This window comes from Oncorhynchus keta, chromosome 21 (assembly GCF_023373465.1).
Source record: "Oncorhynchus keta strain PuntledgeMale-10-30-2019 chromosome 21, Oket_V2, whole genome shotgun sequence".
NCBI classification, from domain to species: domain Eukaryota; kingdom Metazoa; phylum Chordata; class Actinopteri; order Salmoniformes; family Salmonidae; genus Oncorhynchus; species Oncorhynchus keta.
Window position 1 is genome coordinate 43932176 of NC_068441.1, and position 22875 is coordinate 43955050.

Consider the following 22875-nt stretch of genomic DNA (forward strand, 5'->3'; position numbering starts at 1 on the left):
TTTTAAAGGGGAAAGGAGGAAGAGTATGCATTAGCTGCAGTATAACGTGGCTCTGTGTACTATACATTCAATCTTAGTCTGTATAGAATATGAACGATTTATCCTGCAACTATTCAACTGGGACTGTCCTTGATATTTACATTTTATCATCAAGGTCATCCAACAAGGCTCCAGAGTAATGTAAAATGTTACTCTTATTACTCACTAGCCCTCTCTTACGAAGTTGAAAAAAGCTAAGGATTGGATTTGATTGGAAGAAGTGTTTCTCTACTGTGGAAAAACCAAACACATTGTCCATGGTTGATTAACATGCCCTTTGTACTTATGATATAGCATAAACTGTAAGACACTTAAGATAAGTGATGACTGTGCAAAGGGCCTGTCAAGGCTTAGAAGAATGTCTGGTTAAGGCTGAGGCTGCGTACCAAACAGGGCTAACAAAATACTGCACTATGAAGGGAATAGGGTGTCCTTAGGGACATAGCCTCAATCTTAACAGTACCTAGTGTCCAACCTCATTGTGAAAGATCATGGAGATGTGAGTTCTCCCAGAAGATTCAACGAGGTACTCACTTCACACAATGGCTCCAATGTTTACAACAGACAAGTTAGTTTCCTTCCAACAATTATGAGGGAAATTCAATCTCCGGAAATGTTTGTTTTCTTGTCCATTAGACCAAACAATTACACAATCCCCAAAGGTTTACAAAAACATTTGTCTTCAAAGGACAATTTAGAAAATGTATATCCACGCTTTCCCAGACAATGCAATTACATTTTTTTCCCCTTTTCCCATTCATGGTCACTAGTTGCGAGGAGATGAATGTTTAAGTGTTGTGTTCGTTCAACGTCTACATCCCTCCTTTACAATAAGTCATAAATTGCAATTGCAACTTCGTTGGTCGTGACCAGATTGAGGCTGGGTTTTTTTGTTGTATTTTTCAGTCTATGTCTTTCATTTGCTGTAGGGGTTATTTAGCATTATAAACTGGGTGGTTCGTGCCATGAATGCTGATTGGCTGACATCCGTGGTATATCGGACCGTATACCGCATGTGTGACAAAACATTTCTTTTTCCTGCTCTAATTACGTTGGTAACCAGTTTATAATAGCAATAAGGCACCTCTGGATTACTGAAGTGATCAAAGAATCTAATGCATTCAACTGGCTCTAATTAAGCAATAAGGCACGAGGGGGTGTGGTATATGGCCAATATACCACGGCTAAGGGATGTATCCAGGCACTCCGCGTTGCGTCAAGCAGAAGAACATCCCTTAGCCGTGGTATATTGGCCATATACCACACCCCCTCGTGCCTTATTGCTTAATTAGAGCCAGTTGAATGCATTAGATTCTTTAATCACTTCAGTAAAAGCTATTGGTGGTGGGTTGACTTAATATGCTCTAGCGGTTTTGTAACATTGTACCCAGTTCAATGCATTTGATTATTTCATCATTTTGGTAAAAGCTACACAATAGACTGGTGGTGGGTTGATATGAAATAATTGTGTCTTACTACAGTACTGACAGTAGCTAGCTGTCTACTACCTTTCAGTTATTTACTTCAACTTTAGTAGAAAAGGGCTCTCTGAGAATTCCTTTTTCCTTGGCTTTGCCTTGTATTTTCTGAAAAGATTCTCTTGAGATAAATGACCACTCCAGTGCAGAGGATGACAGCCTACACAAAGATGATATTGAATTGATTTCTGAAATGTTTCAGAACTGACATTTTTAGGTATACGCCAAGAAATGAATCATAAAAAATTGATTAAAAACCCCTTGAATGGCTGACACAGGAATATTATTTGTGATGATTAACTTGACTCAGTCATTACAGAGGGAGTCAAGTCAGAGTGCCTCAGACAAAATTGCTTTTTTCGTTCCCATTGAATTTCCCAGGTATTTATTTAATTTTTTTCCCGACTTTAGAATTCAGAATGATATTTTTCCTTATTGCAGCACGATGGACCTATTGATAGTACAGCAATACACATATATGCATACTGGTATTCTGAAAACATGGAAACAAATGATCTGCTGTATGTCATGTACATTTAGTGTATTCAGATGTCTGAAAGCTCATGTTACTGTTATGCACTAGAGACTTTAAACATGAGAAGCTTATAGGTAGGGTGTAACTGGGGACTGTGGGTGGAGAGTGGGGTTATAGGGAGATGTACCCTTTATCATTGTCATAACAACCATCCCTGGGGTGGGGGTGGGGGGCACCATTTCCTCATTAAATAATTGACTGTTCTCAAAATGACCTCTCCCCTACACACCTCAGATGGTCTAAAATCCTACAGTTCTCATGACTAACCTACCTATAAGCTACATCAATCCTACAGTTGTCATGACTAACCTACCTATAAGCTACATCAATCCTACAGTTCTCATGACTAACCTACCTATAAACTACATCAATCCTACAGTTGTCATGACTAATCTACCTATAAACTACATCAATCCTACAGTTCTCATGACTAACCTACCTATACGTTACTTCAATCCTACAGTTCTCATGACTAACCTACCTATACGCTACATCAATCCTACAGTTCTCATGACTAACCTACCTATAAGCTACATCAATCCTACAGTTGTCATGACTAACCTACCTATAAGCTACATCAATCCTACAGTTCTCATGACTAACCTACCTATAAGCTACATCAATCCTACAGTTGTCATGACTAACCTACCTACGCGCTACATCAATCCTACAGTTCTCATGACTAACCTTACCTATAAGCTACATCAATCCTACAGTTCTCATGACTAACCTACCTATAAGCTACATCAATCCTACAGGTCTCATTACTAACCTTCCTACGCGCTACATCAAATCCTACAGTTCTCATGACTAACCTACCTATAAGCTACATCAAGCCTACAGTTCTCATGACTAACCTACCTATAAGCTACATCAATCCTGCAGTTCTCATGACTAACCTACCTATAAGCTACATCAATCCTACAGTTCTCATGACTAACCTACCTATAAGCTACATCAATCCTACAGGTCTCATGACTAACCTTCCTATAAGCTACATCAATCCTACAGAGCTCATGACTAACCTACCTATAAGCTACATCAATCCTTCAGAGCTCATGACTAACCTACCTATACGCTACATCAATCCTACAATTCTCATGACTAACCTACCTATACGCTACATCAATCCTACAGTTCTCATGACTAACCTACCTATACGCTACATCAATCCTACAGTTCTCATGACTAACCTACCTATAAGCTACATCAATCCTACAGTTCTCATGACTAACCTACCTATACGCTACATCAATCCTACAGTTCTCATGACTAACCTACCTATACGCTACATCAATCCTACAGTTCTCATGACTAACCTACCTATAAGCTACATCAATCCTACAGTTCTCATGACTAACCTACCTATACGCTACATCAATCCTACAGTTCTCATGGCAGTACATACAATCTCACACCATCTCCCTCTCTGTTTGTCCTTCCAGAGCTATTCCGGACAGGGAGGAGGAGGAGGCGGTGGGAACGGTGCGGGGGACGAGGACTACGAGATCCCCCCCATCACCCCTCCTAACCACGCCGAGCCCTCCCTACTCCACCTGATGGACCCAGAGTCGGGCTACCTGTGCCACTCCCTAGGGGCCCACCACAACGGCCTGCTCAACCCCTACTCCTACCAGGAGCTGCCCGCCCTCATGATGTCCAATATGCTGGCCCAAGAGGGCCACCTGCCCTCCAGCCAAATGCCCTCGGTGAGTCCCCCACAAGCGGTTTGCTTTGATATCACACCTGGGTTGAAATACTATTCAAAATCATTTCAAATACTTCATCTGTGCTCTATTTAGTTTTCCTGTTGCAACGGAGCTAGTAGACCAGTTCTACAAATGACTGGTCCGCCCACCTGGCAGACCAGGCAGCCTTAAGCAAACACAACAAAGTATTGCAAGTAGTCGGGCTGATACTGATTCACCCACTCCATAATTTGGTGGTAGCAACAACTGGTGGTCAGAGGGTTGTGTTCCTTGTCGCTTGCCTGAGGAGACTAGTATGCCTAAAATAGTTTGCAGTTTGAAACAGATACAGTTTGAAACAGATACAGTTTGAAACAACTGTCTCAAAATGGGCATTTCTACAAATAGTTTGGATGAGGAGAACATAGATGGTTTGGATCAAGGGAAAGCATATAGTTTTCTTTTGCTCTAGACTGACTACTCTTCTGCTTTGTAACTTTTTGAATAGTCAAATTTTACATTAACAACACAGGCTATGTAAATCATGTCTCTGTTGGTTTCATATGACATGCAATATCAAGAAGAATGTCAAGTAAGAGATTGCCCTGTCAGCTCTGACACACAAAGTTTTGTGGGTAAATCCAGCAGTGTCAAACATCCAATATGAATACACTGATTGCTATAATGTATGAATACAGCCTCACTCAGCCTTTTTACACAAACTTCTTCAGTGTGCCACAAGTTGTCATCCTTAGCCATAATTGTATTCATGATAAAAGGCAGGAAATCGACATTGTTTCCATATGTCTGGAATGAGATCATTCTCTATAAAACAGTCAAATGCACCCCAAATGGCACCCACTTCTCTGCAAGGTGCACTACTTTTGACAAGGGCTCATAGGGCTCTGGTTGAAAGTAGTGCACTATGTAGGGAATAGGGTGCATTTTGGGACATATTTATCATCTACTGTATACACCATCAGTATAATGAAACTGTCTATATAGAGAGTAGAGACACTTTCATGTACCTGGTCAGAGAAACAAAGTGTCATTTTAATTGAGAAAATGAAATCTACTTTTTTTATACAGAAACTGTATAGAGACTGAGAGTTCAAGGTATTAACTTAGGACCAGCATATATGATTGTATACTTGGTCATACTGTATCATCAATACACACAATTATGGCTTTGGAAATTATATCCGCACAAAAACAAATATCAGCTTTTTTATTACTATGAAAAGTATTATCCAGACAGTAAATATGGATATTTGATATTTCACAAAATAACTTTGGTTATGGTGTCTTTTGAGAGTCTTTTAATGTAGCCATATAGAGGACATGGAGGTATTTTCTACACTAAACAGGATGAGACCTTCAAGCGTTCAAGAGTTTAAGTGTCTTTGGGTTTTTGAAAAGCGCTATATAATAAAGTATTATTGATCAAGTATTATTATTATTTATTATTATTATTATTATTATTATTATTCACAGCCATACATGTCTTCCACTTATAGTAATGGCTTCATCTTATTTGATCCTTACAGATCATCCAGGTTGTCAATTTGTCTTTTGTAGAAGCATATACAGAGAGAGCATCCATACATTGTGTACTAGATAACATCATGATTGTATGTCATGTACATGTATATGTTTGCCCCAAATACATGATACACACAAGATTGTATACGTGGAGAAATGTATAAATACTCATGTACACAGTATTGTTTTGAGGCCAAGGAGTATATTTGAATGTGATTAATCACTATACTCACGTGACTTCACATCTGTATACTATATATTAGTGTTGGTGTATATAGTTTTGTATATATTGGTGTATATATTAGTGTCGGTGTATATAGTTGGTTTATATATTGGTGTATATATTACTGATGGTGTATATAGTTGGTTTTTATATTGGTGTATATATTATGGATGGTGTATATAGTTGGTTTATATATTGGTGTATATATTACTGAATGTGTATATAGTTGTGTATATATTGGTGTATATATTAGTGTTGGAGTATATAGTTGGTTTATATATTGGTTTATATATTACTGATGGTGTATATAGTTCTATATGTTGGTGTATATTACTGATGGTGTATATAGTTCTATATGTTGGTGTATATATTACTGATGGTGTATATAGTTCTATATATTGGTGCATATATTACTGATGGTGTATATAGTTGGTTTATATATTGGTGTATATACTACTGATGGTGTATATAGTTCTATATGTTGGTGTATATTACTGATGGTGTATATAGTTGTGTATATATTGGTGTATATATTAGTGTTGGTGTATATAGTTGGCAAATATTGATGTATATTTTAGTTTTCAAATCAGAATCAGAATTTACATTTACATTTAAGTCATTTAGCAGACGCTCTTATCCAGAGCGACTTACAAATTGGTGCATACACCTTATGACATCCAGTGGAACAGTCACTTGCATCTAAATCTTTTTTTTTTTTGGGGGAGAAGGGGGGGGGTGAGAAGGATTACTTACCCTTACTTACCCTATCCTAGGTATTCCTTGAAGAGGTGGGGTTTCAGGTGTCTCCGGAAGGTGGTGATTGACTCCGCTGTCCTGGCGTCGTGAGGGAGTTTGTTCCACCATTGGGGGCCAGAGCAGCGAACAGTTTTGACTGGGCTGAGCGGGAACTGTACTTCCTCAGTGGTAGGGAGGCGAGCAGGCCAGAGGTGGATGAACGCAGTGCCCTTGTTTGGGTGTAGGGCCTGATCAGAGCCTGGAGGTACTGAGGTGCCGTTCCCCTCACAGCTCCGTGGCAAGCACCATGGTCTTGTAGCGGATGCGAGCTTCAACTGGAAGCCAGTGGAGAGAGCGGAGGAGCGGGGTGACGTGAGAGAACTTGGGAAGGTTGAACACCAGAAGGGCTGCGGCGTTCTGGATGAGTTGTAGGGTTTAATGGCACAGGCAGGAGCCCAGCCAACAGCGAGTTGCAGTAATCAAGACGGGAGATGACAAGTGCCTGGATTAGGACCTGCGCCGCTTCCTGTGTGAGGCAGGGTCGTACTCTGCGGATGTTGTAGAGCATGAACCTACAGGAACGGGACACCGCCTTGATGTTAGTTGAGAACGTCAGGGTGTTGTCCAGGATCACGCCAAGGTTCTTAGCGCTCTGGGAGGAGGACACAATGGAGTTGTCAACCGTGATGGCGAGATCATGGAACGGGCAGTCCTTCCCGGGAGGAAGAGGAGCTCCGTCTTGCTGAGGTTCAGCTTGAGGTGGTGATCCGTCATCCACACTGATATGTCTGCCAGACATGCAGAGATGCGATTCGCCACCTGGTCATCAGAAGGGGAAAGGAGAAGATTAATTGTGTGTCGTCTGCATAGCAATGATAGGAGAGACCATGTGAGGTTATGACAGAGCCAAGTGACTTGGTGTATAGCGAGAATAAGAGAGGGCCTAGAACAGAGCCCTGGGGGACACCAGTGGTGAGAGCGCGTGGTGAGGAGACAGATTCTCGCCACGCCACCTGGTAGGAGCGACCTGTCAGGTAGGACGCAATCCAAGCGTGGGCCGCGCCGGAGATGCCCAACTCGGAGAGGGTGGAGAGGAGGATCTGATGGTTCACAGTATCGAAGGCAGCCGATAGGTCTAGAAGGATGAGAGCAGAGGAGAGAGAGTTAGCTTTAGCAGTGCGGAGCGCCTCCGTGATACAGAGAAGAGCAGTCTCAGTTGAATGACTAGTCTTGAAACCTGACTGATTTGGATCAAGAAATTCTGAGAGAGATAGCGGTAGAGCTGGCCAAGGACGGCACGCTCAAGAGTTTTGGAGAGAAAAGAGAGAAGGGATACTGGTCTGTAGTTGTTGACATCGGAGGGATCGAGTGTAGGTTTTTTTCAGAAGGGGTGCAACTCTCGCTCTCTTGAAGACGGGAGGGACGTAGCCAGCGGTCAGGGATGAGTTGATGAGCGAGGTGAGGTAAGGGAGAAGGTCTCCGGAAATGGTCTGGAGAAGAGAGGGAGGGGATAGGGTCAAGCGGGCAGGTTGTTGGGCGGCCGGCCGTCACAAGACGCGAGATTTCATCTGGAGAGAGAGGGAGAAAGAGGTCAGAGCATAGGGTAGGGCAGTGTGAGCAGAACCAGCGGTGTCGTTTGACTTAGCAAACGAGGATCGGATGTCGTCGACCTTCTTTTCAAAATGGTTGACGAAGTCATCTGCAGAGAGGGAGGAGGGGGGGGGATTCAGGAGGGAGGAGAAGGTGGCAAAGAGCTTCCTAGGGTTAGAGGCAGATGCATGGAATTTAGAATGGTAGAAAGTGGCTTTAGCAGCAGAGACAGAGGAGGAAAATGTAGAGAGGAGGGAGTGAAAGGATGCCAGGTCCGCGGGGAGGCGAGTTTTCCTCCATTTCCGCTCGGCTGCCCGGAGCCCTGTTCTGTGAGCTCGCAAGGAGTCGTCGAGCCACGGAGCGGGAGGGGAGGACCGAGCCGGCCTGGAGGATAGGGGACATAGGGAGTCAAAGGATGCAGTAAGGGAGAGGAGGGTTGAGGAGGCAGAATCAGGAGATAGGTTGGAGAAAGTTTGAGCAGAGGGAAGAGATGATAGGATGGAAGAGGAGAGAGTACGGGGGAGAGAGAGCGAAGGTTGGGACGGCGCGATACCATCAGTAGGGGCAGTGTGGGAAGTGTTGGATGAGAGCGAGAGGGAAAAGGATACAAGGTAGTGGTCGGAGACTTGGAGGAGTTGCAATGAGGTTAGTGGAAGAACAGCATCTAGTAAAGATGAGGTCAAGCGTATTGCCTGCCTTGTGAGTAGGGGGGAAGGTGAGAGGGTGAGGTCAAATTGGAAAGAAGGAGGCAGAGAGGAATGAGTCAAAGGTAGACGTGGGGAGGTTAAAGTCGCCCAGAACTGTGAGAGGTGAGCCGTCCTCAGGAAAGGAGCTTATCAAGGCATCAAGCTCATTGATGAACTCTCCGAGGGAACCTGGAGGGCGATAAATGATAAGGATGTTAAGCTTGAAAGGGCTGGTAACTGTGACAGCATGGAATTCAAAGGAGGCAATAGACAGATGGGTAAGGGGAGAAAGAGAGAAAGACCACTTGGGAGAGATGAGGATCCCGGTGCCACCACCCCGCTGACCAGAAGCTCTCGGGGTGTGCGAGAACATGTGGGTGGACGAGGAGAGAGCAGTAGGAGTAGCAGTGTTATCTGTGGTGATCCATGTTTCCGTCAGTGCCAAGAAGTCAAGGGACTGGAGGGAGGCATAGGCTGAGATGAACTCTGCCTTGTTGGCCGCAGATCGGCAGTTCCAGAGGCTACCGGAGACCTGGAACTCCACGTGGGTCGTATATATTGGGACCACCAGATTACTGATGGTGTATATGGAGTTTGTATGGTCTGTGCAGAGAGGAGAGAACAGGGATAGACAGACACATAGTTGACAGGCTACAGAAAAGGCTACGCTAATGCAAGGAGATTGGAATGACAAGTGGACTACACGTCTCGAATGTTCAGAAAGTTAAGCTTACGTGCAAGAGTCTTATTGACTAAAATGATTAAAATTATACAGTACTGCTAAAGTAGGCTAGCTGGCAGTGGCTGCGTTGTTGACACTACACTAATCAAGTCGTTCCGTTGAGTGTAATAGTTTCTACAGTGCTGCTAATCGGGGGCTAGCTGGCTATATAGTGTTGTTTACGTTACTTTGCGTTAAAAGAACGACAATAGCTGGCTAGCTAACCTAGGAAATCGCTCTAGACTACACAATTATCTTTGAAACAGAGACGGCTATTTTAGCTTTCAAACAAATCAAACCGTTGTACTGTAATGAAATGAAATGAAAATGTGATACTAACTGTGGAGCGACGGAATCCGACATTGTTGTTGGCTAGCTGTTAGCTGTTGGTTAGCTAGCAGAGTCTCCAACGTTAAGAACGACAAATAGCTGGCTAGCGAACCTCAGTGAATTAAGATAATCACTCCAAGGCTACACACACTAAACTACACACTTATCTTGGAAACAAAGACAGCTATGTAGCTAGCTAACACTAGACTAATCAAGTCGTACAGTTGAGTGAATAGAATCAAATCCAATTTTGTTTGTCACATCCACATGTTTAGCACATGTTATTGTGGGTGTAGCAAAACGCTTGTGTTTCTAGCTCCAACAGGGCAGTAATATCTAACAAGTAATATATAACAATAGACACAATCTAAACTAAAGTAAAGTAAAGTAAATAGAATTAAGGGTATATTCATTTTTTGACAAGCAATGTCAGAGCGGCATAGATTAAGATACAGTAGAATAGGACAGATTACAGTATATACATATGAGATGAGTAATGTCAGAGCGGCATAGACTAAGATACAGTAGAATAGAACAGATTACAGTATATACATATGAGATGTATATGGGGGTGACACTCTAGACCCAAACTGTTACAGACCTATATCCATCCTGCCCGGCCTTTCCAAAGTCTTCGAAAGCCACAGTTAACAAACAGATCACTGACCATTTAGAATCCCACCGTACCTTCTCCGCTGTGCTCAAGGTACTAAATGATATCATAACCGCCATCGATAAAAGACAGTCGTCTTCATCGACCTGGCCAAGGCTTTTGACTCTGTCAATCACCGTATGCTTATCGGCAGACTCAACAGCCTTGGTTTCTCAAATGACTGCCTCGCCTGGTTCTCCAACTGCTTCTCTGATTGAGTTCAGTGTGTCAAATCGGAGGGCCTGTTGTCCGGACCTCTGGCAGTCTCTATGGGGGTGTCGCAGGGTTAAATTCTCGGGCCGACTCTTTTCTCTGTATATATCAATGATGTCGTTCTTGCTGCGGGTGATTCCCTGATCCACCTCTACTCAGACGACACCATTCTGTATACATCTGGCCCTTCTTTGGACAGTGTGTTAACAAATCTCCAAACTAGCTTCAATGCCATACAACACTCCTTCCGTGGCCTCCAACTGCTCTTTAAACACTAGTAAAACTAAATGCATGCTCTTCAACCGATCACTGCCCGCACCCGCCCGCCCGACTAGCATCACTACTCTGGACGGTTCTGACCTAGAATATGTGGACAACTACAAATACCTTGGTGTCTGGTTAGACTGTAAACTCTCCTTCCAGACTCATATTAAGCATCTCCAATCCAAAATTAAATCTAGAATCTGCTTCCTATTTCGCAACAAAGCCTCCTTCATTCACGCTGCCAAACATACCCTCAAAAACTGACTAACCTACCGATCCTCGACTTCGGCAATATCATTTACAAAATAGCCTCCAACACTCTGCTCAGCAACCTGGATGCAGTCTATCACAGTGCCATCCATTTTGTCACCAATGCCCCATTTACCACCCACCACTGAGACCTGTATGCTCTCGTCGGCTGGCCCTCGCAGCAGGCAGTCTCAGGGTCAGGGGTCAATAAGACAGTAAGGTGAGGTAAGGTACAGAACGGCAGGCAGTCTCAGGGTCAGGGCAGGCAGGGGTCATTAAGCCAGTAAGGTGAGGTAAGGTACAGAACGGCAGGCAGTCTCAGAGTTAGGGCAGGCAGGGGTCATTAAGCCAGTAAGGTGAGGTAAGGTACAGAACAGCAGGCAGGCTCAGGTTCAGGGCAGGCATAATGGTCAAAACCGGGAAGGACTAGAATACAGGAGCAAGAAACAGGCATGAGCAGGGGAACGAACTCTAGTACGCTTCATGAACAAAATGAACTGGCAACAGACAAACAGAGAACACAGGTATAAAGACACAGGGGATAATGGGGAAGATTGGCGACACCTGGAGGGGGGTGGAGACAAGCATAAAGACGTGAAACAGATCAGGGTGTGACAATTAAAGTGACTAGTGTTCCAATTATTAAAGTCTCCAGTGACTTCAAGTCTATGTATATAGGGCAGCAGCCTCGAATGTGCTAGTAATGGCTATTTAACAGTCGGATGGCCTCGGTCCCAGCTTTGATGCACCTGTACTGACCTCGCCTTCTGGATGATAGCGGGGTAAATAGGCAGTGGCTCGGGTGGTTGTTGTCCTTTTTGCCTTCCTGTGACATCGGCTGCTGTAGGTGTCCTGGAGGGCAGATAGTTTGCCCCGGGTGACGTGTTGGGCAGACTTCACCACCCTCTGGAGAGCCCTGCATTTGCAGGCGATACAGTTTCTGTACCAGATTGTGATACAGCCCAACAGAATGCTCTCAATTGTGCATCTGTTAAAGTTTGTGAGGGTTTTAGGTGCCAATCCAAATTTCTTCAGCCTGCCTAAGGTTGAAGAGGTGCCGCTGCGCCTTCTTCACTACACTGTCTGTGTGAGTGGACCATTTCAGTTTGTCAGTGATGTGTACGCTGAGTAACTTGAAGCTTTCCATCTTCTCCTCTGCTATCCTGACGATGTGGATGGGGGCGTGTTCCCTCTGCTGTTTCCTGAAGTCCACGATCAGCTCCTTTGTTTAATTTACATTGGGTGAGAGGTGATTTTCCTGGCACCACAGTTCCAGGGACCTCACCTCCTCCCTTTACTATTGGTATATAGTTGGTGTATATATTGGCATATATATCAGAGTTGCTGTATCGGTGTGTATGTTGTTGTATTGGTGTTGTTGTGACAATCTTTTTCTACTGTATATATTTGTATCATGTTGTGTTGGAACACGGCTCAATGTGTTGTTGTGGCCTCTTTTTCTACTTCTTCCTCTCCATAAACAGTATCTCTGCTCTTGAAATGGATCTAGTACATCTGGAGGTCAGGCCTTACATTCAGTCTTGAGCACATTGAAAAAAAAATCCATTAGGTTTCATCTTTCCTGCATCAGCCATTCTATTGTGGCTCTGCAGTGAGATCTGTTTTCATCAGAAAGATTCAATACGTGAGCTGGACAATGAAAATAGTGCAATGGGGATGGATGGAGCGAGAATAAGAGAGAGGGAAGGGGGAGAGAGAGTGAGAGAAAGAAAGAGAGAGAGAGAGAGAGAGAGAGAGAGAGAGAGAGAGAGAGAGAGAGAGAGAGAGAGAGAGAGAGAGAGAGAGAGAGAGAGAGAGAGAGAGAGAGAGAGAGAGAGAGAGAGAGAGAGAGAGAGAGAGAGAGAGAGAGAGAGAGAGAGAGAGAGAGAGAGAGAGAGAGAGAGAGAGAGAGATCGAGAGAGAAAGACAGACAGACAGACAGAGAGGTATATTGCTGAAAGGGAAAGTAGCTCTCATTCTAAATGGGCATTTATCATCAATTTTCAACACATTTATTTAAGGACTTGAGTATTAGATGTATAAGAAATGATGCAGTTCAGGAAAAGAGGTTCACATATTTGGCCCTAACATAAATACTGAAAGACTTATGGGCTTCAAACCAAGCCATTCCAAATTCAGTAAACTAGCAGAACACCAGAAGTAATAAGTAGTTTGAAGGCAGAACATAACTTGGGTGTATAGGACAATACTTTGCATATACTGTAGCTTAGTATGTTATCTTATATTATATGCATATGTTATATGTATTAGCTCCCAGTGTTAAACATTTCAGGCCCAGCTGCCTTGTGGGATATATGGCATTTAGTGTGGAGGATCAGTGGATGGTGCTGGTGTGAATTAGCATGTATTAGCTGAAAGCTAATGGTATTGTTAGCTAGTGATGAACCTGCAAGTACGCATTTCGTTGCACTGTGTTCTCCATGTATATCATGTGTATATGACAAATAAATTAACTTGAACTTGAAAACCTAATAAGCTAAAAGCTAATAATATTAGCTAAAATCTTATAAGAGTGGGCACATTCATTTATCAACTAAAGCTGATAGCCTCTTCTTTCTGAACACTCCCAGACCACCCTGTGTGCTAAATGCTAATGCTAAATGCTAGCTGTAGGTGCATATCTACTGTACAGTTTTACATCATCCCTATACACCCACACCTCTTCTCCACAAACATATTTCTTATGATTTGGGCTTCTTTTCAAAACTTTGCTCAGCCTCTTACCCAAACACACTTAAAAACACATGTCAATCAGCAAGCCACAAACACAGAGTGCTGAGAGACAATAAAACGCTCCCTCTCATCTGCATAGGTAAATACTAACTATGCTGCTGTTGTTCTTCCCCCAACAATTAGGCCTGAAACACATCCTTGACTGTACTTCCCTGATTTGGTTGAGAGGCATTTTCAATTCATAAGGGCCTAAACTGATGGTTATTGTGTTGCAGTCCCGAGCCCGTCCTGGACGAACCCGATATCTTTCAGAGAGCCTTTTCTCTGATGCACTTGGCAAGCCCTCCACTCTCTCTGTCAATGTGTTAACTGTCATAGCATCTTCCACAAGTTCCAAAACACATTAGACATTTAATATCCACGCTCAGGTTGCACTGAATTTATCCATACAGTTTAGGGAGATAACCATCGGCCGGTGGTAGAGGGTTTCTGGACAAGAATTACGTGGTGGAGGATTTCTGGACTAGGATTAGGTGGTGGAAGGTTTCTGGACTAGGATTAGGTGGTGGAGGGTTTCTGGACTAGGATTAGGTGGTGGAGGGTTTCTGGACTAGGATTAGGTGGTGGAGGGTTTCTGGACTAGGATTAGGTGGTGGAGGGTTTCTGGACTAGGATTAGGTGGTGGAGGGTTTCTGGACTAGGATTAGGTGGTGGAGGGTTTCTGGACTAGGATTAGGTGGTGGAGGGTTTCTGGACTGGTTAGGAGGGTTTTGGACTGGATTAGGGTTTCTGGACTTTAGGTGGTGGAGGGTTTCTGGACTAGGATTACGTGGTGGAGGGTTTCTGGACTAGGATTAGGTGGTGGAGGGTTTCTGGACTAGGATTACGTGGTGGAGGGTTTCTGGACTAGGATTAGGTGGTGGAGGGTTTCTGGACTAGGATTAGGGGTGGAGGGTTTCTGGACTAGGATTAGGTGGTGGAGGGTTTCTGGACTAGGATTAGGTGGTGGAGGGTTTCTGGACTAGGATTACGTGGTGGAGGGTTTCTGGACTAGGATTACGTACTGGGTCCCACAGTTATTTATTGTGCCCTGCCTTGGCTTGTGCATTTGCTTTGGAGGTGCCCTGTATGTGTTAATGACCAGAGTGCGAAGTTGTATTCCAGTTTATTAGTCCTGCTACTGGTCTGTACTACCTGGCCAGTCTACGACTGGTCTGTGTTACCTGGCCAGTCTACTACTGGTCTGTACTACCTGGCCAGTCTACTACTGGTCTGTACCAACTGGCCAGTCTACTACTGGTCTGTGTTACCTGGCCAGTCTACTACTGGTCTGTACTACCTGGCCAGTCTTCTACTGGTCTCTACTACCTGGCCAGTCTACTACTGGTCTGTGTTACCTGGCCAGTCTACTACTGGTCTGTACTACCTGGCCAGTCTACTACTGGTCTGTGTTACCTGGCCAGTCTACTACTGGTCTGTACTACATGTCCAGTCTATTACTGGTCTGTGTTACCTGGCCAGTCTACTACTGGTCTGTACTACATGTCCAGTCTATTACTGGTCTGCGTTACCTGGCCAGTCTATTACTGGTCTGTACTGCGTGGCCTAGTCTACTACTGGTCTGTGCCACCTGGCCAGTCTACTACTGGTCTGTACTACATGTCCAGTCTACTACTGGTCTGCGTTACCTGGCCAGTCTACTACTTCTCTGTGTTACCTGGCCAGTCTATTACTGGTCTGCGTTACCTGGCCAGTCTATTACTGGTCTGTAATGCGTGGCCTAGTCTACTACTGGTCTGTGCCACCTGGTCAGTGTACTACTGGTCTGTACTACGTGGCCAGTCTACTACTGATCTGTGCCACCTGGTCAATCTACTACTGCTCTGTGTTCCACCTGGCCAGTCTACTACTGGTCTGTGCCACCTGGCCAGTGTACTACTGGTCTGTCCTACGTGGCCAGTCTACTACTGCTCTGTTCCACCTGGCCAGTCTACTACTGGTCTCTGCCACCTGGCCAGTGTACTACTGGTCTGTACTACGTGGCCAGTCTACTACTGGTCTGTGCCACCTGGCCAGTCTACTACTGATCTGTGCCACCTGGCCAGTCTACTACTGCTCTGTGCCACCTGGCCAGTCTACTACTGGTCTGTGTTCCACCTGGCCAGTCTACTACTGGTCTGTGCCACCTGGCCAGTCTACTACTGCTCTGTGCCACCTGGCCAGTCTACTACTGGTCTGTACTACGTGGCCAGTCTACTACTGGTCTGTACTATGTGGCCAGTCTACTACTGCTCTGTGTTCCACCTGGCCAGTCTACTACTGATCTGTGCCACCTGGCCAGTCTACTACTGGTCTATACTACGTGGCCAGTCTACTACTGCTCTGTGTGCTACCTGGCCAGTCTACTACTGCTCTGTGTGCCACCTGGCCAGTCTACTACTGATCTGTGCCACCTGGCCAGTCTACTACTGGTCTGTACTACGTGGCCAGTCTACTACTGCTCTGTACTACGTGGCCAGTATACTACTGCTCTGTGTTCCACCTGGCCAGTCTACTACTGGTCTGTACTACGTGGCCAGTCTACTACTGGTCTGTACTACGTGGCCAGTCTACTACTGGTCTGTACTACGTGGCCAGTCTACTACTGGTCTGTGCCACCTGGCCAGTCTACTACTGGTCTGTGTTACCTGGATATTTCCAGAAATACTGCATATGAAGGGTGCCCTGAGTTTTTGTTCTAGAAATTGTTCTTTCTGAACATAGTATGCTCATCCACCTTTCATCATGAAATTGCTGTCATCCTAAACACAAACAGTACTTCAACTTGAATCATGAATCTTTGACTGGGTATCTTATTCATACCTTGCATTTACTTATCTTAGTCATCATCATAGATCACCAAGGGATTTTGTTATTAGCTTTCATTTGAATATCAAGGTATTAACGCTACTAGCATGTTGTTATGCTAATATGCTAATATTTCTTAATTTGATTTATTGTGTGTTTATTGATAGATTAATGTTTTGTTGGGTTTAGGGCTCGCAAAAAAATATGTTACACTGTACTTGTGCACGTAACTTTAACTTGAGACTTGAAACTATGCTCATGTACCCTGTTACAGGATGCATGAGGACAATGAGGGAGGCCAATTAGTTGACCCCCATTGTCATGGAAGTTAATTAACGATATTACAAAGAGGTAGACGCCAAGGATTCTCATATTCAGCTTGCAGCTTTATATTGGCTTTTGTTCCAACGTTTTAAATGCAAGACTGAATTAACAATCCTTTAATCTCCTGACTATTCTTCCAAGGATGAATTGAACGGTATTAATCTTGACCCGGTTGTCATGTTAAAGGTGGCAGCGAGATGGGTTTCCGGTCTCCGGAGCTTAAGGCAGGTGTTCTCTGAGTGTATGTGAATGAAAGATGAGCCACAATGTCAACTTAACTTGTCACAGACAAAACTAATGAATTAAGGAAAAGATACTAGAGGTGCAGCTTAATGTGTTCTCCCTAATGCCAGCTTTCAGTCATTTAACTAGATTTGCACATTGCCTGCCAATGTGGAGAGATTTATTTTATTTATTTTATTTCACCTTTATTTAACCAGGTAGGCAAGTTGAGAACAAGTCCTCATTTACAATTGCGACCTGGCCAAGATAAAGCAAAGCAGTTCGACAGATACAACGACACAGAGTTACACATGGAGTAAAACAAACATACAGTCAATAATACAATATAAACAAGTCTATATGCAATGTGAGCAAATTAGGTGAGAAGGGAGGTAAAGGCAAAAAAAGGCCATGGTGGCAAAGTAAATACAATATAGCAAGTAAAACACTGGAATGGTAGTTTTGCAATGGAAGAATGTGCAAAGTAGAAATAAAAATAATGGGGTGGAAAGGAGCAAAATAAATAAATAAATTAAATACAGTTGGGAAAGAGGTAGTTGTTTGGGCTAAATTATAGGTGGGCTATGTACAGGTGCAGTAATCTGTAAGATGCTCTGACAGTTGGTGCTTAAAGCTAGTGAGGGAGATAAGTGTTTCCAGTTTCAGAGATTTTTGTAGTTCGTTCCAGTCATTGGCAGCAGAGAACTGGAAGGAGAGGCGGCCAAAGAAAGAATTGGTTTTGGGGGTGACTAGAGAGATACCTGCTGGAGCGTGTGCTACAGGTGGGAGATGCTATGGTGACCAGCGAGCTGAGATAAGGGGGGACTTTACCTAGCAGGGTCTTGTAGATGACATGGAGCCAGTGGGTTTGGCGACGAGTATGAAGCGAGGGCCAGCCAACGAGAGCGTACAGGTCGCAATGGTGGGTAGTATATGGGGCTTTGGTGACAAAACGGATTGCACTGTGATAGACTGCATCCAATTTGTTGAGTAGGGTATTGGAGGCTATTTTGTAAATGACATCGCCAAAGTCGAGGATTGGTAGGATGGTCAGTTTTACAAGGGTATGTTTGGCAGCATGAGTGAAGGATGCTTTGTTGCGAAATAGGAAGCCAATTCTAGATTTAACTTTGGATTGGAGATGTTTGATATGGGTTTGGAAGGAGAGTTTACAGTCTAACCAGACACCTAAGTATTTGTAGTTGTTCACGTATTCTAAGTCAGAGCCGTCCAGAGTAGTGATGTTGGACAGGCGGGTAGGTGCAGGTAGCGATCGGTTGAAGAGCATGCATTTAGTTTTACTTGTATTTAAGAGCAATTGGAGGCCACGGAAGGAGAGTTGTATGGCATTGAAGCTTGCCTGGAGGGTTGTTAACACAGTGTCCAAAGAAGGGCCGGAAGTATACAGAATGGTGTCGTCTGCGTAGAGGTGGATCAGGGACTCACCAGCAGGAAGAGCGACATCGTTGATGTATACAGAGAAGAGAGTCGGTCCAAGAATTGAACCCTGTGGCACCCCCATAGAGACTGCCAGAGGTCCGGACAGCAGACCCTCCAATTTGACACACTGAACTCTGTCAGAGAAGTAGTTGGTGAACCAGGCGAGGCAATCATTTGAGAAACCAAGGCTGTCGAGTCTGCCGATGAGGATGTGGTGGTTGACAGAGTCGAAAGCCTTGGCCAGATCAATGAATACGGCTGCATAGTAATGTTCTTATCGATGGCGGTTAAGATATCGTTTAGGACCTTGAGCGTGGCTGAGGTGCACCCATGACCAGCTCTGAAACCAGATTGCATAGCAGAGAAGGTATGGTGAGATTCGAAATGGTCGGTAATCTGTTTGTTGACTTGGCGTTCGAAGACCTTAGAAAGGTATGGTAGGATAGATATAGGTCTGTAGCAGTTTGGGTCAAGAGTGTCCCCCCCTTTGAAGAGGTGGATGACCGCAGCTGCTTTCCAATCTTTGGGAATCTCAGACGACACGAAAGAGAGGTTGAACAGGCTAGTAATAGGGGTGGCAACAATTTCGGCAGATAATTTTAGAAAGAAAGGGTCCAGATTGTCTAGCCCGGCTGATTTGTAGGGGTCCAGATTTTTCAGCTCTTTCAGAACATCAGCTGAATGGATTTGGGAGAAGGAGAAATGGGGAAGGCTTGGGCGAGTTGCTGTTGGGGGTGCAGTGCTGTTGACCGGGGTAGGAGTAGCCAGGTGGAAAGCATGGCCAGCCGTAGAAAAATGCTTATTGAAATTCTCAATTATGGTGGATTTATCAGTGGTGACAGTGTTTCCTATCTTCAGTGCAGTGGGCAGCTGGGAGGAGGTGTTCTTATTCTCCATGGACTTTACAGTGTCCCAGAACTTTTTTGAGTTAGTGTTGCAGGAAGCAAATTTCTGCTTGAAAAAGCTAGCCTTGGCTTTTCTAACTGCCTGTGTATGACGGTTTCGAGCTTCCCTGAACAGCTAAATATCACGGGGGCTGTTCGATGCTAATGCAGAACGCCATAGGATGTTTTTGTGTTGGTTAAGGGCAGTCAGGTCTGGGGAGAACCAAGGGCTATATCTGTTCCTGGTTCTAAATTTCTTGAATGGGGCATGTTTATTTAAGTTAGGACGTTAGGAAGGCATTTTTAAAAAATTATCCAGGCATCCTCTACTGACGGGATGAGATCAATATCCTTCCAGGATACCCCGGCCAGGTCGATTAGAAAGGCCTGCTCGCTGAAGTGTTTCAGGGAGCGTTTTACAGTGATGAGTGGAGGTCGTTTGACCGCTGACCCATTACGGATGCAGGCAATGAGGCAGTGATCGCTGAGATCTTGGTTGAAGACAGCAGAGGTGTATTTAGAGGGGAAGTTGGTTAGGATGATATCTATGAGGGTGCCCATATTTAAGGCTTTGGGGGGGGTACCTGGTATGTTCATTGATAATTTGAGTGAGATTGAGGGCATCAAGTTTAGATTGTAGGATGGCTGGGGTGTTAAGCATGTTCCAGTTTATGTTGCCTAGCAGCACGAGCTCTGAAGATAGATGGGGGGCAATCAGTTCACATATGGTGTCCAGAGCACAGCTGGGGGCAGAGGGTGGTCTATAGCAGGCGGCAACGGTGAGAGACTTGTTTTTAGAGAGGTGGATTTTTAAAAGTAGAAGTTCAAATTGTTTGGGTACAGATCTGGATAGTAGGACAGAACTCTGCAGGCTATATTTGCAGTAGATTGCAACACCGCCCCCTTTGGCAGTTCTATCTTGTCTGAAAATGTTGTAGTTCGGAATTAAAATTTCAGAATTTTTGGTGGTCTTCCTAAGCCAGGATTCAGACACAGCTAGAACATCCGGGTGGGCAGAGTGTGCTAAAGCAGTGAATAGAACAAACTTAGGGAGGAGGCTTCTAATGTTAACATGCATGAAACCAAGGCTATTACGGTTACAGAAGTCATCAAAAGAGAGCGCCTGGGGAATAGGGGTGGAGCTAGGCACTGCAGGGCCTGGATTCACCTCTACATCGCCAGAGGAACATAGGAGGAGAAGAATAAGGGTACGGCTAAAAGCAATAAGAATTGGTCGTCTAGAACGTCTGGAACAGAGAGTAAAAGGAGGTTTCTGGGGGCGATAAAATAGCATGAAGGTATAATGTACAGACAAAGGTATGGTAGGATGTGAATACAGTGGAGGTAAACCTCGGTATTGAGTGATGAAGAGAGAGATATTGTCTCTAGAAACATCATTGAAACCAGGAGATGTCATTGCATGTGTGGGTGGTGGAACTAATAAATTGGATAAGGTATAGTGAGCAGGACTAGAGGCGCTACAGTGAAATAAGCCAATAAACACTAACCAGAACAGCAATGGACAAGACATATTGACATTAAGGAGAGGCATCCTTAGTCGAGTGATCAAAAGAGTCCAGTGAGTGGGGTGGTTGGTTTGGGAGTCACGGCGATTTAGACAGTTTGCCAGGACATCGGTAGCAAGCTAGCATAGGATGGAGGTCAGTTGTTGGCCACCTCTTGCGTTCCGTCAGTAGATTAGTGGGGTTCCGTGTGGTAGAGGGGATTAGTCCAAATCACACAACAACAAAAATAAAATAAAAACAATAGATATAGTTATAGAGGCCCAAGAAGAAACATAATAATAATAAAAATAAATAAATTGTCCGATTGTCTATTCTGAGAGCAGCCGGTAAGACAGCTAACGGTTAGCAGGCCGCAGATGGGCGTTCAGGTAACGTCGCGACGGAGGAGCCAGCCGGATCTCCTTCGGGTTGATAACGTCGGCAGTCCAGTTGTGAAGGCCCGGTGGGGCTCCGCGTAGGCGGTAAAACGGGTCCGGATAGGTGACTGCAGCCCAGGAGTGATTGACAGAGCTCAGGAGCGACTGATGATGCAATGTAGATTAGCAAATGGATAATGCATTTGACATTTATTATGTGCATTGTTAAAATAACAAATAGACCATGGCTACTTGCTGTACATTGATTTTTCTATTGTAGTTTCAAATTATGTTTGATCAAATGTATTATTTTTCAAGGCAAGATGATTTCTTACCCAATCTACTTCAATTGAACTATTTAATTTAATTGAACTCATGAATTTCAAGTCATTGATCCATCTGGTAAATACAAAGAGGTCTTAAGTGTCTGTTAAAAAGTCCATAGTACAATCACATAGTTAGGTTTTAGATTTCCGTCAATAACTCTTTTTTTTTCAATTTTACCCCCCTTTTTCCTCCCCAATTTCATGGTATCCAATTGTTAGTAATTACTATCTTGTCTCATCGCTACAATTCCCGTAGGGGCTCGGGAGAGACGAAGGTCGAAAGTCATGCGTCCTCCGAAACACAACCCAACCAAGCCGCACTGCTTTTTAACACAGCGCGCATCCAACCCGGAAGCCAGCCACACCAATGTGTCGGAGGAAACATCGTGCACCTGGCGACCTTGGTTAGCGCGCAATGCGCCCAGCCCGCCATAAGGGTTGCTGGTGCAGAATGAGACAAGGATATCCCTACCGACCAAACCCTCCCTAACCCGGAAGGCGCTAGGCCAATTGTGCATCGCCCCACAGACCTCCCAGTCGCGGCCTGCTGCGACAGAGCCTGGGTGCGATCCCAGAGTCTCTGGTGGCACAGCTAGCGCTGCGATGCCCTAGACCACTGAGACAAAGCCTAGCGCTGCGATGCCCTAGACCACTGAGACAGAGCCTAGCGCTGCGATGCCCTAGACCACTGAGACAGAGCCTAGCGCTGTGATGCCCTAGACCACTGAGTCAGAGCCTAGCGCTGCGATGCCCTAGACCACTGAGAGAGCAGAGCCTACTGCAGCTGTGATGCCCTAGACCACTGAGACAGAGCCTAGCGCTGCGATGCCCTAGACCACTGAGACAGAGCCTAGCCGATGCCCTAGACCACTGAGACAGAGCCTGCCCACCCTAGACCACTGAGACAGAGCCTAGCGCTGCCCTAGACCACTGCCCTAGCGCTGCGTGCCCTAGACCACTGAGACAGAGCCTAGCGCTGCCACTGAGACAGAGCCTGCCCCTAGACCACTGAGACAGAGCCTAGCGCTGCGATGCCCTAGACCACTGAGACAGAGCCTAGACCACCACTGAGACAGAGCCTAGCGCTGCGATGCCCTAGACCACTGAGACAGAGCCTAGCGCTGCGATGCCCTAGACCACTGAGACAGAGCCTAGCGCTGCGATGCCCTAGACCACTGAGACAGAGCCTAGCGCTGCGATGCCCTAGACCACTGAGACAGAGCCTAGCGCTGCGATGCCCAAGACCACTGAGACAGAGCCTAGCGCTGCGATGCCCTAGACCACTGAGACAGAGCCTAGCGCTGCGATGCC

At 45.0% G+C, this 22875-nt stretch overlaps 1 protein-coding gene across 3 annotated transcripts in view; it reads left to right on the top strand.

The window, feature by feature from the left end:
- LOC118378351 (TOX high mobility group box family member 2-like) overlaps positions 1-22875 on the top strand; it is a 278978-nt gene that overhangs the window by 167130 nt on the left and 88973 nt on the right. For all 3 annotated transcript variants that reach the window (XM_052473985.1, XM_052473987.1, XM_052473986.1), the window contains one exon: positions 3498-3761. In XM_052473985.1, coding sequence (XP_052329945.1) covers positions 3498-3761 — 264 coding nt within the window. The remainder of the gene's footprint in view (positions 1-3497; positions 3762-22875) is intronic.